This window comes from Fusarium oxysporum, chromosome 2, assembly GCF_000149955.1.
Source record: "Fusarium oxysporum f. sp. lycopersici 4287 chromosome 2, whole genome shotgun sequence".
In the NCBI taxonomy this organism is placed as follows: Eukaryota; Fungi; Ascomycota; class Sordariomycetes; order Hypocreales; family Nectriaceae; genus Fusarium; species Fusarium oxysporum.
Window position 1 is genome coordinate 4,278,496 of NC_030987.1, and position 16,693 is coordinate 4,295,188.

At 49.7% G+C, this 16,693-nt stretch overlaps 4 protein-coding genes across 5 annotated transcripts; 2 read left to right on the top strand and 2 right to left on the bottom strand.

Annotated features, from left to right (window-relative positions):
- Positions 1–174: 174 nt before the first annotated feature.
- Positions 175–4,891, top strand: FOXG_19865 (uncharacterized protein; the record flags this gene model as incomplete). The annotated part of the gene is made up of 5 exons (XM_018400148.1): positions 175–1,804; positions 1,855–2,006; positions 2,347–2,350; positions 2,565–2,647; positions 3,335–4,891. The coding sequence occupies 5 exons, from the start codon at positions 175–177 to the stop codon at positions 4,889–4,891; spliced, it is 3,426 nt and encodes a 1,141-aa protein (XP_018245654.1).
- FOXG_08725 (uncharacterized protein) lies at positions 3,305–6,430 on the bottom strand. Of its 2 annotated transcripts, XM_018387748.1 has the most exons (5): positions 6,192–6,430; positions 6,082–6,140; positions 5,598–6,033; positions 5,147–5,551; positions 3,305–5,098 (listed from the first exon to the last, which is right to left on the bottom strand). In XM_018387748.1, the coding sequence occupies exons 1-5, from the start codon at positions 6,342–6,344 to the stop codon at positions 5,021–5,023; spliced, it is 1,131 nt and encodes a 376-aa protein (XP_018245655.1). In that variant the 5' UTR covers positions 6,345–6,430; the 3' UTR covers positions 3,305–5,020. The 2 variants fall into 2 exon arrangements, with proteins under 2 accessions (XP_018245655.1, XP_018245656.1); XM_018387749.1 differs by having other exon boundaries at positions 4,939–5,551; positions 6,192–6,423.
- Positions 6,431–6,705: 275 nt separating this feature from the next.
- Positions 6,706–8,684, bottom strand: FOXG_08726 (uncharacterized protein). The gene is made up of 5 exons (XM_018387750.1): positions 8,343–8,684; positions 8,232–8,295; positions 7,929–8,181; positions 7,162–7,875; positions 6,706–7,114 (listed from the first exon to the last, which is right to left on the bottom strand). The coding sequence occupies exons 1-5, from the start codon at positions 8,502–8,504 to the stop codon at positions 6,766–6,768; spliced, it is 1,542 nt and encodes a 513-aa protein (XP_018245657.1). The 5' UTR covers positions 8,505–8,684; the 3' UTR covers positions 6,706–6,765.
- A 464-nt stretch (positions 8,685–9,148) lies between these two features.
- FOXG_08727 (dihydrodipicolinate synthase) lies at positions 9,149–10,075 on the top strand (the record flags this gene model as incomplete). The annotated part of the gene is made up of 1 exon (XM_018387751.1): positions 9,149–10,075. One exon carries the CDS (start codon positions 9,149–9,151, stop codon positions 10,073–10,075), a length of 927 nt encoding a protein of 308 aa, XP_018245658.1.
- Between the last annotated feature and the right edge of the window lie 6,618 nt (positions 10,076–16,693).

Sequence of the window (16,693 nt, forward strand, 5' to 3'; positions counted from 1 at the left end):
CACGGCTCCCAACTGCACTGCACTGTCAAGCCCCGCATCTCCCATATCCCTCCTCCATCCTCCACTCTCTCTCGAATGCGATTGCGATTGCGATTGCGATAATTCATTCATGACATCCTTCTCATGCTCCCGCACTATCTACTCTTGTGAAGTGCCGCCCGATTGACGTCCAGCATGGACGATCTACTCGCAATCTCAAAGTCCATCCTGGACAAGGTGCCGCGGCTCCAGGCGCTAGACAACTACTTCAGAACTCCAGAGATCCTTGCGCGACAGCAACGTGTCGATCAGCTTGAGGAGCTGGCCCAGCAGAATGCTAAGAGATTCCGCGAGGACACAGCTGGCAAGATTGATATCCGGCCGTTTAGGACCCTCGTTTTGGAGCAATCCAAGCTCGAGGAGGAAATCGAGAAAGACAAAGCTCTGTTTTTGAAACAGCTCCTCAACGACTGGGGTACGGTTCCGGAAAGCCTTCAGGCGCTCGCAGCTTCTACATCCCAAACTCCACAAAATCTTTTGCAAGCGCCCCTGCCAGCTGATTCGATACCCACGCCCCCAGCTCCACGAGCTCCATTTCCACCTAGTTCGATACCTACACCTTCGCGCAGCTCTGCAGTCCACGATAGTCTGGAAAGAGCCGAGCCAGAGCGCAATGCGACCGCTGGATCCCAACACTCATTGGCCGACAATGCCGAGCGTGTGTCGAGCAGAAAGCCCCGAACCTCTGCATCGCAACGAAGATCCTCCAACATCTCGCGCGATGAGAATCGACCCATCAAACGCAGTCGTCGAGGCGAAATAACACCTTCCCTTACACCAGACCGATCTATCAATTTCAACGAGGTCTACAAGGGTATCGACGCTCCAGCCAAGTACAGGATTGTGCAGTTTCCGTTTCGCCAAGGAAATTGGTACATCTTGGAGTGCAAGGACTGCGATATCCAGTTCCGAGGAGAGGATGTTGTTGAGGATGCATATGACCATTTCTATCACAACCACGGCCGCAGTTTTAGTACCACAGAGGAGCAAGTTGTTCAGGTGCTGGGCACCCATGTGTCGGACTGCAATACCGAGCTCGCCGAGAAAAACAATGCGCTCTGTACCCTACCTCCGGATCCAGATGGCGACGAGACAGAGCTTCAAAATGGAGATGAAGAGCCATCCGAACGCCCGAAGCACGCGAATACACGAAAGAAGAAAGGGAAACGCGGTAGACGGAAGAATCCCTCCGCTTATTGGGTGCCTCCTAAGGCATTCAAGGATGTTGATCCTCGAATCATCAATGCAAAGCCGGGCGACATCGTCTGCTTGTATAATGACAGAACCAAGTCCTTTTCTCCTCTCATGATCCTTCCGTGGGGACCTTTCCCACGTTTCAAGCTCAAGAAGGTCTTACAGGACGTAGAACTCCACACAACAATCCCCAAATGCTATGATGGTGCAAAACCCACGGATCTTACTCCGTCACCTTGGGCCCCTGGCTATGAAGACAATGGCGACTTGGCTCACAAGCGTAGCCTTCCGGGTCTTTTCTTTCGTGCTGCTCAAGACTTCCCATATGACTGCAGGTCGGGTTGGGTCCCGTTGAACAAGCTCAAGGTCTACGATAAGGCTTGCCCTCGCACTCGGAACAAAGAATCCGTTGAAGAGTACATCGAATACTATGCAGAGTGGTGCAATGACCCACCGGCCGGGGGCATGCAGGATGAGGCGACCGCACCAGAGAGAACCCATCGGCTGCAACCAGGAAGCCATCGAGGTCCTGAGAACAGCGCCGTAGGTCAGTCCATGGCACGGAGTACAGGTAACACGACGAATCGCAGGCTTTGAGGTTGAAGCTGAGAATTTTTGTAGTTCAAAGCCCTCGACACTCGGCAGAACAGAACAGTGTTGCGCCTACAATTGAATATGTTGAGATCAAGGAAGAGCCAGAAGATGACAACAAACATAGCGAATATGACGAAAGAGAAGAGAGCGAAGGCAGGGAGGAAGAAGGGGAAGAACACGTGAGCGGCTTTCGGAGGCACTATAGAATGGGCGTCCGTAGCGCGCACATCGTACGCAGTGTTGAGGTGGATAGGTAATGAGCGACTGGCATATACCCCCTGGACAGAGAGTTTATGGGATACCTGGATTGTCTGGTGTAATTGTGTGTTAGGGCACAGAAGGAACTGGCTGTGTAAATACCATTGTACCAGCAGGGAAAATATTAATGATTGACATGAGCCTAACAATTTTTTGTGATATCACCTACCCTACACTATTCACATCTTTCCACTTTCCATGATATCCATTCTGTTCCGAGCTGACCCAGGTGCTTCAATAGTAATATTACATCATATACAGATAAGTGAGAATTGCAGACTTCAGCTGCTGCTAATGTCGCTGCCTAATCCTCATGCTCGACATCATCACTTCCACGGGGCTTCGACACCCACTGCCGATAAACCCATGTAGCAAGATGACTGCATATGATCGGCGAGTTTATTCTCCCAGCCTTCCAAGTCTCTTCTAGCAGCAATCATTAGCTCACCGACACTTCGACTCACACACTGTCAGCATAGCATCGCAGGGTAGTATTCACTACCGTATTAGGCCGTTTTTGCGACAGGTGCTTGATGCGACGCTGTTCCTACATGTTTCTCTTGTAAGTCTATTGGACTGCATTGCGCAGAGACTGAGACAGCCGCTCCTTGGGGACCCCGGCAGCTTTTGTTTAACTTAAATGGCGGGCATCTCTCGATAGAATGGGTACAGTAGCACGTCACTCATGTCAGTCCAACGTCGCAATTCGGCGTCCATTTTCGCTCTGGCCGACCACCCAACACACCATCTCACTCCCAATTGGCTGGTCATCGCGCTGACAAAAATTCCAAATTCTCGAGGCTGAGCCTAGCGAGGCGCAGTTTTTCTCCGCGTGGGCCCGCGGCGCCGGGTATTGCATTGGGTGGGTGATTACGTAGCTCAATTTCGAGGCTGAGAAATTAATTCAAATCATTGTGACTGCGGTTCGACTGTGGATCTCGCGTCAACCACTCGCAAGTAGATTTTGAGGGTGACGATGTAAGCTTAATTGAGAGGATGGGGATATATAAGTCTAGTCGCCACACACTTTAGTTGTGATTACCTTATCGTTTGAGTAAAGTGAATAATATGTCTACAATCCAGGAATCACCATCGCGTAGTGCGAAAAAAACACCAAGTCCGACTTCGAATGTTAGGTCGAGAAGATCGCATACAAAGTCAAGACATGGATGCTTGGGCTGCAAACAACGAAGGAAGAAGGTGATTACCTCCATTTATCATCAATTAACTTCAATTCTAATGGAAATAGTGTGATGAGCAAAGACCTCAATGTTCACGATGTCTCGACAAAGACATCCCATGTGAATATCCTCGTCAAAAATCTCGTGCATTGAGATCACCTACTCAAGAAGACACATGGAGTCAATTCCAGTCTCTCACCATCCCAACGCCATACTACGCCCGTTCAACAAGCGCGAGTCTCTCAACGTCAGATCTCTCACCGGGCTTGTCGCCCTATCTCGCACCAAGCCCCAACTTCACTCTCCTCCCGCAAGAAATCCCTCTTCCATCCGTCGATCTCGGCGCCGCAGAGCTTGAACTCTTTAGTTACTATCTATCCCACACAGCGCGCTCTCTAGCCTACGATGAAGATGATTTGTATGCTTTGCAAGTTGGATTTCCCAATCTTGCTTTCAGAAGTAAACCCCTCATGAGCTCCATCCTCGCTCTCGCAGCTGTGCGAAAATGTCACGATTTGATATCTCAACCTTTGCAGAGGATCGACAAGAGTCAAGTCAGGCATTTACTTGCTCTTGCAGATGAACATCATAGGGTTTCGCTTCGGCAGACGAGGGCTGATATTCCAATTACTAATCATTACGATCACGTTGTTGCGAATGCACCGCTGATGGTCCTTTACGCAACGGCGAATCACGCTGTGAGAATTCACGTTGAAAAGACATTGGATGCAGGGGAGAGAACGAGTTTGGCGCCGGTGCAGTTACACTGGATGACGCTCATTCGGGCGGCGCATCTAGCGTATACGGGTCTTTTGCACTCGACGAAGGATTTTGGATTCTTGGAGGACTTTACGGCTAGTCCGCCTGACATCACCTTGAACAGCCAGTCAACTAATGGCTTGGTTCCTTTGGGGGAGAACGGACCTACGCCCCAGACAGAGCAACTTCTCATGCCTATTATCGCAGCGACATCGGGGTCAGCGCTGGAGAAATTACGAACGAGAGCGCAGGCTTTGGAGTTTGCTGCGCACTTGAAGCCATCCTGGGAGTCACCGGGTGAGGATACTGAACTTCAAGCCTGTCTTGTTGCCCTCGAAGCGCTAAGCAGTATCGTAAAAGAGCTGTTTCACCCAGATCAGAGCGCTTATACAGATTCCCAACAACCTGATCTAGAAGCGGGTTGGGCTGCACTGAGTCAACTCTCAGATGTATCACCTTGGCTACGAAATTACATGGCCCGCGTAACCTTCTCGACACCACCCAAACCCCTCCGCCGAACAATAATGTGGTTCCTGAACCGGATCCCCAGCGAATTTCTCAGCATCGTCGAGTCTGTGCTAGATAACATCCCCACAAGTCCAGGAAGTATTCCTGACGAGGGTATTCAGTGTGAAGGCGATGTCTCTGAGACGACGAGACTTGCTATGGATATCTTCTCTCATTGGCTTGTTTTGGTTATGCTGTTAGATGGTGTTTGGTGGATTGGAGGTATTGGGGCATGTGAGTTGGGGAGGATAGTGAAGTATACGAGAAGGAAGAATTTCTTTGGGGAGTTTCTGGGGATGGAGACGTGGTGGCCGAGGAGTATGCTTCATATTGCTATGGAGATAGGAAGTCAATCCTAGGGCAGACATGGCATGGTATAATGGTTAATGGGATCAAAGAAAAGGTTTGGATGCTTTTATGGATAACGGGGAATACCATATATAGATTTCTATCATCATAATATAATTTTTATACCTGCTATACTATTCCTAACGTGCTTGGTCATTTCTTGTCCGCGCTCTGACTGGTTCCATCGGAATATCCTCCACTTCGGTGGCTCTATCGTCCTATCATCGAGTCAGTCAACCTCCTGCACATCTTGTTGCAAACCAAACCTCTTGTATAGTGATCATATTATCCTGGGACTCCCCTCTCCGTCTTGGCGAATGAGAGCTCGAACGTCTTGCATCGTCCTCAAGCCATGGCCGTGCAGCACCGTCTCCCACAGAAGCCTGGCTATAGTTCGAAGCAAATTCATAATGGCCATCATCTCGAGATCCCACTGGATGGAGGATAGAGCCCATTTCCGCCCTAGAAGATGATCCAAATCTTGAGCTCTTACGCTGGAAATTTGGTGAGGAAAAATCAACCGAGGTATGTTGGTTAACAGACGGTGATGCGTGGTCTCGATATTCGAACGTTGTGATCTTTCGCATGGCTGATTCTGAAATTCGGTCAAGGACGCTCTTGAAGTCATCCAGAAAAATGACATCAGAAGCACATTTGAAAACCAAAGCGAGCTAAAACCTGTTAGAAGTGGCTTGATGGAAGAACAAAGAAGCTCACCCTCCAAAAAGGATTGATGCCCCCTCTTTTCGACACGGCAATCATGAAAATGACATCAGTGATCAAAAACACAATCGACAAGAACAAACAGAATAACATGATTCCAAATCGTGGACTAGTTCGAATAAGGCCCGGAATCGTAAACTCGTAGTTCTCGTTAATGGCTAGAACCAGTTTGATAGTCGTGAATACCCACCAGGGGTCTCTGAAGAGTGGTTCGAGAAGTCGTGATGTGTTGAAGATTTTACTACCGAGATGGTTGTGATATTGAAAGTTGGCCCATGTTTCGAGAACCCAGTAGGGCTGGACGATGAGAAGTGAGATGATGAAGATCCGGGCTCCCCATTTTGGGAGGAAGGGACGGATTTTAAGCCATGCGATGAGGTTGTGGATGAAGTATGAGATATATAATAGGGTTGCCGTGCTGCTGAGGACCCTGCTTCAAGTTAGCAACCCAATTCATACTGGATCAATGCAATAGTACCATCCATATTCAGGTTCATCGAAAAAGCAAAAGAACCCATGTCCAAGTGCAAGAAGAAGCTGTTCGCGATTAATCGATATTCAATAGAGAGAAACAAAGGAATTACTCACCTCACCGAGAATAAGCTTATGCAAAAGCGTATTCTTCCGATAATTGCACAAAACCAACAAAAGCAGAATAATCACAGCACCGACATTGAAACCTTGACTCCACGCCTCTAACACCTGCTGCGCTCTCGTAGTGACATCGGGATTTGGCGCCATCGCGACATTTTGCGAATATCACCCAGACTAAAAGTTGTAAGATCTGGGGCTGTCAGCAAAAAAGGGGATGGAATGCGGCTGATTATAAGGTAAAAACCGCAACGTCATGATTATCCAACGTAACGCAAGGGTTGGTTTGTGTCGTGCCAATGCTTGGCTCGAATCAAAGAGGCGAAAAAGATGCTGCCTGGACATGGGTTGTTTGGGCTGTGGGCACCAATCACGTTATGAGATGGTGTGTGAGATTGTCAGACGGATTGGGGTTGGGGTAAGTGGTGAGACTAGGCGACGTTGGGCGGGTAAATGAGGCTGAGATGCTGAAAAGTCAATTGAGCAAGGATTATGCGGGGATGTGATAACCGTTTATTAAGAAAGCCAATGTGATATCCACTAGACCTATTATGTAATGCCATGAAGATATCTAAAGAGCATACTTGAACAATGGACTCTTCTCTCCCATGCGAATAAGATCCTCATCTGTATATCTCTGTCTGACCTCTTCCTCAGTCATCTTAGCCTTCTTGGCATTACCTCTCTTAAGAAGAGTCTCCAGCAACAAAACTGCAACAACACCAGCCAAACCGAAAGCCAGAGAAGTTCCGTAACCAGTTGGGTATCGGGGTGCTTCACGCTCGAGGTAGATGTAAGAGCCGATGAGGCCACCGATGTTGCCGACGCAAACGAGAAGACCAATGTTGACGGATCGTTTGGCGGGATCGGGCGTGTTGGCGACGTTCCAGGCGTTGACACCAGGAAGAATAGGATACATGCTGATAATTGTTAGTCACTGAGTGTAGGATGGTGGATGAGGACTTACCCAAAGCATGCGAGACAGACGGCGAAGTAACAAACAGCAATGTTATCCTCGATGTTGCTGGACTTGACAAACAAGATGATAAAAGCAACAACAAGACAGCATTGAGGTCCCAAGATGAAAGGAGCGCGCCATGAGTACTTATCAGCAAAGATAGCAAACACATAAGCCGAAATAGCTCCAATAGCATAAGGAGGGATAGTCATCAACTGCGCGTCAGAAGAAGTGTACCCCATACCCCTCAGGATAGTAGGCATAGTGAACTTCATAGCATAGTTAGGAACAGCATTCGACCAGTTCGCGAAGAACAAAAGCCAAATCTTGTAATCCATAAGAATATCCTTGAAAAGGCGGAGGTTGAAATGATCATTCTCCTTGTAGTCCATGGGAACTGTAGCCCGACGGCTAAGTTGTCGGAGTTCAAGGTATCGAATCTCATCGGCGTCGAGCCAGCGTGTGGATAGGGCGGGTGAATCGCAGAGGAGAAAGACGCACATTATGGCGACGACGACGGTGAAGAGACCTTCGATGAGGAAGATCCAGCGCCAGCCTTCCATACCTGCCATGCCGTCCATCTTAGCGATGGCGAAGGCTAGAAGGCCTGAGAATGCACCGCCTGTTGCAGCTGATGTGTAGAGGATTGCGATTCGGGTTTGCGTTTCGTTGGGGAGGTACCAGTTTGAGATGATGAGGATTGCACCGGGGAGGAAACCGGCCCTATCTAAGTCAGTACCTGATTACGAGACCATGGCGATACCAAGGGGACTTACTCAAAGATACCGAGTAAGAATCGAATGACCAAGAGACCAGCGTAGTTTTGCACAAGGGCAGTAAGAGTCATGATGACACCCCAACAAAAGACGATGCCGCCCATGTACCAAGATGGTCTCTTGAACTTGTGAAGGATCATGTTGGAAGGAACTTCGCAGAGGACGAAGGGGATGAAGAAGATGGCGGTGACGATGTTGTACTCGATACCCTTGAGGTGCAAGTCATCAGTCATGCCTTCAATCTTTGCATTTCCTATATCAAGTCAGCGATTGGCCTTATAGAAAACGTTAGATGAAACCTACCAATGTTGGTCTTGTCCAAATATGCAATGAGGTATAAGAGAACAAGCATAGGAATTAATCGCCACTGATCTGCGTAAGTAAAGAGAAGTACTCATTGGACGAAGAACTTACATCGACCTTTCGAATAATAGCCTTCTTCCTCTCCTCGGGAAAGTTGTTCAAGAAATCAGCATCCTCTTGAGATAAACCACCCTGGGCATGCTCATTATGCATGATCCCAGACTTTTCATCACGCGAAAACTCGCGTTCGATATCCTGAGTCTGAGTTGCCATTGCGAGCTGATATCTTCTTGAAATGATGAGAAGATGTCTGATGAAAAGAAAAAGGAAGATCAAGGTCCAAGAGGCACCTTTATATCCCAACCAGGATGATTCAGCTGAGTGTCATTGCGAAGGAGAACAGGGAAATGTGAAGAAATCATAGTCATGCGGAATTAGGTCCCAGAGTCTGGGGTTGGATTGTGGAGTTGCAAAGTCCGGGGGTGCGGGGGATGAGACGATGTAGAAAACTAGCGACGGGTCAGCGAATGAGAGTGATTTCCGGGGTGAACTAGTAAAACATGGGGTCATGGGTGGAAATTGAGTTTGTCAGTCCGGAGAAAGAATCCGGGCATGCTCGGAAATCCAAAATACGCCTTTAAGAGGCATTCTTGTTGTAAGTGTTGAGACCTCGGATACTCGGATTCAGTCGGGAGGATTGTCGTGAAGTTCGTGAATTCGCCTTCTGAACGTGAGGCCGAGGCGCGAGATGGGGACTTCTTTTTAGATATATAAGAAGACGATAAACTCAATAGAAGAGAAATAAATCATCACATCAATCAACAATTACAACAACAACAAACAAACTTGAGCTTCTCAAGCATCATCACCACCTCTCAATCACACTTAGACACTTCAGAGTCTCGCAACCAATCACAATGTCTTTCGATCTCAAAGGCCTCGTCCCCGCCCCCGTCACCCCCTTCACCAAGGATGGCAAAGTCGACTACGACGCCATCCAGCGTCTGGGCTCTTGGCTCGGCAGCATCGACGGCGTCAAGGGTCTCGTCGTTCTAGGCCACGCCGGAGAAGGAACTTTCCTCACCCAGCAAGAACAAGTCGACACCATCAAGGCGTTCGTCAAGGCCGTCGACAACAAGATCCCCATCATCGCTGGCATCACCGGCGAGGGAACTGAAGTCGCTGCCCTAGAGGCCAAGCGTGCTAAAGAGGCTGGTGCCCAAGCTGGTCTCTTGTATCCCTCGCATGGATGGTTGCGCTTTGGTTATCAGCCTGGTGCGCCGCAGGATCGTTACAAGGTTGTCTACGAGGTCTCGAAACTGCCTCTGATCTTGTTCCAGTATCCTGATAACACAAAGGCTACATACAACCTCCAGACTCTTCTCGACATTGCGGCTCAACCTGGTGTCATCGCTATGAAGAACGGTGTTCGCAACATGCGACGCTGGGATACTGAGATCCCTGTCTTCCGCCGCGAGCGTCCCAACGTCCCCGTCCTTACCTGCCACGACGAGTACCTTCTCCACACCGCCTTTGACGTGGACGGCATGCTTGTCGGATACGGTGGTATTGCCCCTGGGCCTCTTCTAGAGCTGATCAAGGCTGGCAAGGCTAAGGACTACGCTAAGGCAAGGGAGATTCACGATCTGCTTCTTCCTGTCACCAAGGCTGTCTACCACAGGGGTTCGCATATGGAGGGTACTGTTGCGCTTAAGCATGCGCTTGTTGCTAGGGGTATCTTGTCACATGCTACTGTGCGATCGCCTTTGTTGCCTCTTCCTGATGGAGCTGAGGAGGAGATTCACGCTGCTATCTCATCGGCGACTCTGAAGAAGGTTGCTTGAGTTTGTGCTAGGAATTGGAATGGCATAGAGCTTGTACTGTAGATTTAGAACAAAAGAATCTCATCATCTGTTAAACAGCTTTTCATCTGTGATTTCTACCTAAAACTGCTAAAAGAGACTGACCAGTCAATAATTCAATTAGAAAGACAATCATATAATTCTCTTCTGCGAATCTGAGAGCCAGCCTAAAAAGTCGTGATATAATTTTCACAAGACGTAAGAGAATTGGTGATAGAACTGTTGGCCTTTGGATTGGCCATTGACATCGGATTTCCAGCAGCTGAACAACCATGAATCCCCTAAAATACATTGACCCCCAATTTCAAGCTTCAATTCTATTCACCAGATCCAAGCCAAAAACACGGATCGCCTGACGAACATATCACAAAGTTCATCCCGCATCCCGTAGTAGCCCCAGGTTAGTTAGAGCCTGGGGTCATAGAAAATCCGGGGGCACCTAGCTCACCCATGCTCTTATCTCTTTAGCTGGCACAAGACTACCACAAGGTCACGACCAGGGCGGGGGGCGAATCAAAATGACCGTGACAACCGGTACCTCCATATACACCTATATTAGCATATAATATAAGTACCAGCAGTCAGCATTATTACAAATTGCTATATCATATACTTTGCAACCATACCTAGTCTGCAGGCCTTATGTATTTCCTAATATAGGCTCGAGATAGCCTCCTTTTGCATGCCTCTTTTTAAAGGGTCAGGGCTGTCACAGCTCGACCAGACTGGCCTACCCTAGACCACTAACAAGTTCCTGAACGTAGCTCCTCGAGCTACGTCTTGTTAATAGAGCCTGACCTGCCTGCAGTGCCTATCCGTAGCAATAGACCGTATTCTGCCTGAAGCGTTCCCCGTTCACCTGCCCTACCGAGCCCAGCCCGTGACACTACGTAGCTCCCACCAATTGGACGCCGAACGCAATGCCTGCCCACCCGACTCCCCCCGCTATCCCAGGAAGCCGCGCCGAATATGAGGCATGCTATGCAGAGGACCCCGATAAGTGGTACCAATACCTAAGCGACGCCTACGCCTGGATGAAAGAACAGGAATCCAACCAGGTCGCAGCCGATAGGAAGCTCGTAGAGCTCCAAGTCCAGGTCGAGACCCAGCAAGAGGAAATCCTGAACCTCCAGAACACCCTACAGGCGGTACAGATCGAGAAGTCCGCCGCCATGATGCAGAGGTCATGGGTAGAGGACCGGCTTGATAAGAAAGAAAAGGAACTAGAGGCGGCCCGGGATGAAGCCCGCCAAGCTATAGCCTCTAGACTACCTACTGTATCAGCCCTAACGCCCTCCGCTACGCCTGATCCCCTTGCTAAGACGCAAGCAGCTGAGATTGTGGGAGCGGCTCCGCCTCCTACTACCCGATCTACCGCCTCCGCCTACCTTTCAGAACGACTACCCGACCCTGAGAAGTTTGAAGCTACCCGCGCAGACTTACGCCGCTTCCGTGATGCCATTACAGAGAAACTAACCGTTAATGAAGACCGATACCCGACTGCAGTGAGCCGTATGGCTTATGTGAATAGCCGACTGAACAAGGAATCCTACAAGCTCATACAACCTTACATCTTTAAGGGAGCTTGCCGCCTTCCAGACTATCAGGATATCTTGGATATCCTACAGGGCGCCTATGGGGACCCGAACGAAGCCAGAACAGCACGACGGAAGCTAGATGTTATCAAACAGAGAGATAGAGACTTCTCTACCTTCTATGCCGAGTTTCAGAGCCTGAGCCTTGATAGCGGCCTTGAGGGAGATGCCCTGGCCCCTTTCCTCGAGAAGGCCGTATCGAAAGAGCTATCCGAGATGCTCCTGAATAACCCCCCTGCCGATTACAGCTATAATACATTAGTATCGCACTTCAAGGAACTGGATATACGCCTGCAAGAATACCGTGAGAAGAGCCGACCCTATATCCCTAAGAGGTCGAACCCTATACCTCGTGTAGGTCCTACACGCACACGGGCCGAGAGACAAGAGAGGAAGTCCCCCTCGCCCCGTAGGGGTCGAAGCCCCCCTGAGAATCCCCAGCTTGCCGGAGACCCCATGGACTTAAGCAATCAACGCCGCTATATCCGCCCGAACTACCGCAGAGAGAATAACCAGTGCTTCCGTTGCGGGTCGTCATCTCACTACCTCCGCGACTGCCCTGAACCCGACACCCGGCCTGCTAAATTCCGACACGCAGCTATTCCCCAGAGCCCTTACCGCTATAGCCGTCACTCCTCTCCAAGATCCCCGGCTCTAGACCGATCCGACTCCCGCAACTCACGAAGGCACCAGGAAAACGGGGCGAGCCTGTCCTAAGTCGGCGGCAGGCTCCCGCCTCACTACCACCCGCACTGAAGATCAGACTATCTGCCGCCTCGGTCCATGGGATTCCAGTTGAAGAGGAAGGGAACCAACGTTCTAACTTAATGATTTTACCTGCTAACCTAATATCAACTGGAAAGGAACCAATACCTTCTTACGCTATGACAGATAGCGGAGCAGAAGGGAAAGGATTCATTGATGAAAGCTGGGCTAAGTCCCAGAACCTGCAATTCCGCCCCCTGAAGAGGCCTTTCGAAATAGAAGTATTCGATGGCCGCCCTGCCGAGAGTGGACAGATCACCCACTACGTCCGTGCCGGACTCCGTATCGCCGACCACTACCAGAAGAATATGTTATTCTACGTCACCCGGCTAGCCAGCTATCCTATAGTCTTAGGAATGCCCTGGTTAAAGCAACACGATCCACAGGTAGGCTTCGCAGCCCACACCTTTACCTTTAATAGTCTATACTGTCAGAAGTTCTGTAATACACCAGCCAAGCCCACAAAAATCAAAGCCCTACAGACCGTCCCAAAGAAATTCCTCCGCCAGCTAGAACAGAACATTCCCCAAAGCCTGAGGAGGAAGGATATCCTTCCTATATCCCTACAAGCTGTCAGACTATATAGCCGGAGAACCCGCTGTCGCTTCTTCGCTGTCACCCTGGAACAGATAGACAGAGCATTACAGAATAAGAGTGAGGATCTGAGACTGCCCGAGGAACTACGAGAGTTCCAGGACGTATTTTCGCCTAAAGAAGCAGAGAAGCTACCTCCGCACCGAGCCGGAGATCACCACATTGAACTGATACCCGGAGGGAAGCTGCCCTTCGGCCCGCTATATGGAATGTCCCGAGAAGAGTTGACAGCTCTACGAGAGTGGCTCGATGAGAACCTGCGCAAAGGATTCATCCGACCTAGCTCTTCACCCGTCGCCTCCCCAGTGCTGTTTGTCAAGAAGCCAGGCGGCGGGCTACGATTCTGCGTGGACTACAGGGCCCTGAATAATATCACCGTAAAGGACCGCTACCCGTTACCCCTGATCAAGGAATCCCTGAACAACCTGTCCGGCATGAAGTACTTCTCCCGCATAGATATTGTATCCGCTTTTAACAACCTCCGGATCGAGAAGGGCCAAGAATACCTCACGGCCTTCCGGACCCGTTTCGGATTATATGAGTCCCTGGTCATGCCCTTCGGCCTGACAGGAGCCCCTGCAACGTTTCAACGTTATATTAACGACGCTCTGCGAGAGCACCTGGATATATTCTGTACAGCTTACTTAGACGACATCCTGATTTACAGCCGGACCCGGGAGGAGCACATAGAGCACCTCAAGTTGGTGCTCCAGAGGCTGAGATCCGCTGGGCTCTTCGCAAACCCATCGAAGTGCGAATTCCTAGTGAAAGGGACGAAATTCCTGGGCCTGATCGTGGGCCAGGAAGGCATCAGAATGGACCCCGCGAAGGTTGAGACTGTTAAGAACTGGAAAACACCGACCTGCCTGACAGATGTACAAGCCTTCATTGGCTTCGGGAACTTCTATAGGAGGTTCATCCGTGACTTCTCAAAGCTCACAGCACCCCTGAATAGACTGACAAAAAAGGATGTACCCTTTATATGGGACGATACTTGCGAGAAGGCCTTTGTAAGGTTAAAGGAAGCCTTTATAACGGCACCAATTCTACGCCCGTTTGACTGGACCAAGGACGTGATCCTTGAGACCGATGCCTCTGATTATGTCTCAGCAGGCGTACTCTCACAGTATGATAACGAAGGAAGGTTACACCCGGTGGCGTTCTTCTCAAAGAAGCACACTGCTACAGAGTGTAACTACGAGATCTACGACAAGGAACTGATGGCTATTATCCGCTGTTTTGAAGAATGGAGACCTGAACTGGAGGGAGCACCCTCACCTATCAGAGTTATTACAGACCACAAGAACCTCGAGTACTTCACGACCACGAAGTTGCTGAATAGGAGGCAGGCTAGGTGGTCTGAATTCTTGTCCCGCTTTAATTTCCAGATCACCTATAGACCAGGGAAGCAAGGAGTTAAGCCCGATGCCCTGACCAGGAGGTCAGAGGACCTCCCTAAAGAGGGGGATGAGCGCCTGGCGCACCAGAGCCAAGTAGTCCTGAAGAAGGAGAATTGGCAACTTCCACCGTTAAAGGTCCAGAGAGCCCGCATCCGACAACCGCACCGACAAGGTTCAATACCAATAGAGGAACCCATCCTTTCCTTAGAGCTACCAGAAGACATTAGCCGCCTGTTAGACCAAGCCTATAAGACCGATGAAGATCTACAGTCGATACTGCAAGCCCTAGAAGAAGGAGCCCCACGCCACCCGAAGATCACACTTGCCGAATGCAAAGTAATACAAGACCGACTGCTATACCGAGACCGCGTTTATATTCCGAATTACGACCCTCTGAAGACCGCACTCCTGAAGGCTAGCCACGAACACCCTATAGCTGGTCACCCAGGCCGCGCCCGTACTTATGATCTACTCTCCCGCGATTACTACTGGCCTGGAATGCTGTCATATGTTGAACGATGGGTTAAGAACTGTCATACCTGCCGAAGAGCCAATCCTGCCCGAGAGGCAAGGCAAGGAGTCCTAAAGCCCCTACCGGTACCTGAACGAGCCTGGCAACACATATCAATGGATTTTATCACCTACCTGCCGCCCAGCGAAGGACACGACGCCATATTGATTATAGCCTGCCGCCTCACGAAGATGAGACATATTATCGCCTGTAAAGGGACCTGTGATGCAGAAGACACCGCCCGTTATTACCTGAAAGAGGTGTGGAAGCTACATGGCCTCCCACATACAATTATATCAGACCGGGGACCCCAATTTGTGGCTGAGTTCTGGAAGAAGCTTACCCAGCAGCTATCAATCAACTCGCTGCTATCAACCGCCTATCACCCCGAGACCGATGGACAGACAGAACGCTTAAATGCGATATTGGAACAGTACCTGAGAGCCTATGTATCTTACTTACAAGATGACTGGAGCCGATGGCTCCCTCTGGCCGAGTTCGCTGCGAACTCCCTGAAGTCTGAGACGACCGGTATGTCCCCGTTCTTCGCGAATTACGGATTCAACCCGCGGATGGGCTTCGAGCCTACAATTACAGTCAAAGGAACACCTGCCACAAGAGACGCTGAGAAGTTCGCGCAAAAAATGAATGAGATACTGGAATACCTACGCTCCGAGAGTATAGCCGCGCAAGCCCGCTACGAAACCCAAGCGAACCGTCACCGACGACCTGCCAGACAATATCGTGAAGGAGATCACGTTTGGTTAGACGCCCGAAACATCAAGACATTGAGACCGCAGAAGAAGCTAGACTGGAAGAACATCGGCCCGCTTAAGATCACGAAGGTTATCTCCCCGTACGCCTACCGACTGGAACTGCCTGCCAGTATGAAGATACACCCGGTATTTCACACAAACCTGCTTAAGCCCGCCGCTACCGACCCGCTGCCGGGCCAGAATCCAGACCCGCCGCCGCCTGTCGAAGCTGAAGGAGTAGAGGAGTGGGAAGTCGAAGATATCGTAGATTCCCGCTGGGACAGACGCGGCCGCGGAGGCCGTCCTAGACTGAAGTATACCGTGAAATGGGCTGGATACGCAGACCCAACAGAAGTCCCCGCAGACTATGTGGAGAACGCCGCCGAGGTTGTGGCTAACTTCCACAGGAGATATCCCGATAAACCTGGACCACAGTGACCTATCTCGACAGAGCTCGATGCTAAGAGAGGGGGGTACTGTCACAGCTCGACCAGACTGGCCTACCCTAGACCACTAACAAGGTAGATCCGGATCACGTGGCGATACGTTATCGCAGAGACTTTGTTTACCGACCAGATAGTTCCTGAACGTAGCTCCTCGAGCTACGTCTTGTTAATAGAGCCTGACCTGCCTGCAGTGCCTATCCGTAGCAATAGACCGTATTCTGCCTGAAGCGTTCCCCGTTCACCTGCCCTACCGAGCCCAGCCCGTGACAGGGCGCTTATATATATAATTAAAATAAAAAGCATTATACTACTATCTTTCTAAGTAATTTAAATAACCTAAGGGGAATAAAAAGGGATAAATTAATAAGGGAAATACAGCTAAAAGTTATTTATATCTTTTTATTTAGTATTAGGATTAATATAACCTTATTATACTTTAAAGGTATATTATTAGAAGCTTTGCTAGTCTCTTTTATCCTCTTTATTATAGTGCTAATACTATAATTAGGGCATACTATGCCTATAGCATTAAAG

Coding starts and splice junctions, on each gene's coding strand:
- FOXG_08725 (XM_018387748.1), bottom strand. CDS start 6,344: ATGGCGCCAAATCCCGATGTCACTACGAGAGCGCAGCAGGTGTTAGAG. Junction 6,034..6,081: donor GATGAACCTGAATATGGATG/GTACTATTGCAT, acceptor AACTTGAAGCAG/GGTCCTCAGCAGCACGGCAA. Junction 5,552..5,597: donor GCATCAATCCTTTTTGGAGG/GTGAGCTTCTTT, acceptor AACAGGTTTTAG/CTCGCTTTGGTTTTCAAATG.
- FOXG_08726 (XM_018387750.1), bottom strand. CDS start 8,504: ATGGCAACTCAGACTCAGGATATCGAACGCGAGTTTTCGCGTGATGAA. Junction 8,182..8,231: donor TTTGGACAAGACCAACATTG/GTAGGTTTCATC, acceptor GACTTGATATAG/GAAATGCAAAGATTGAAGGC. Junction 7,115..7,161: donor GTCTGTCTCGCATGCTTTGG/GTAAGTCCTCAT, acceptor AACAATTATCAG/CATGTATCCTATTCTTCCTG.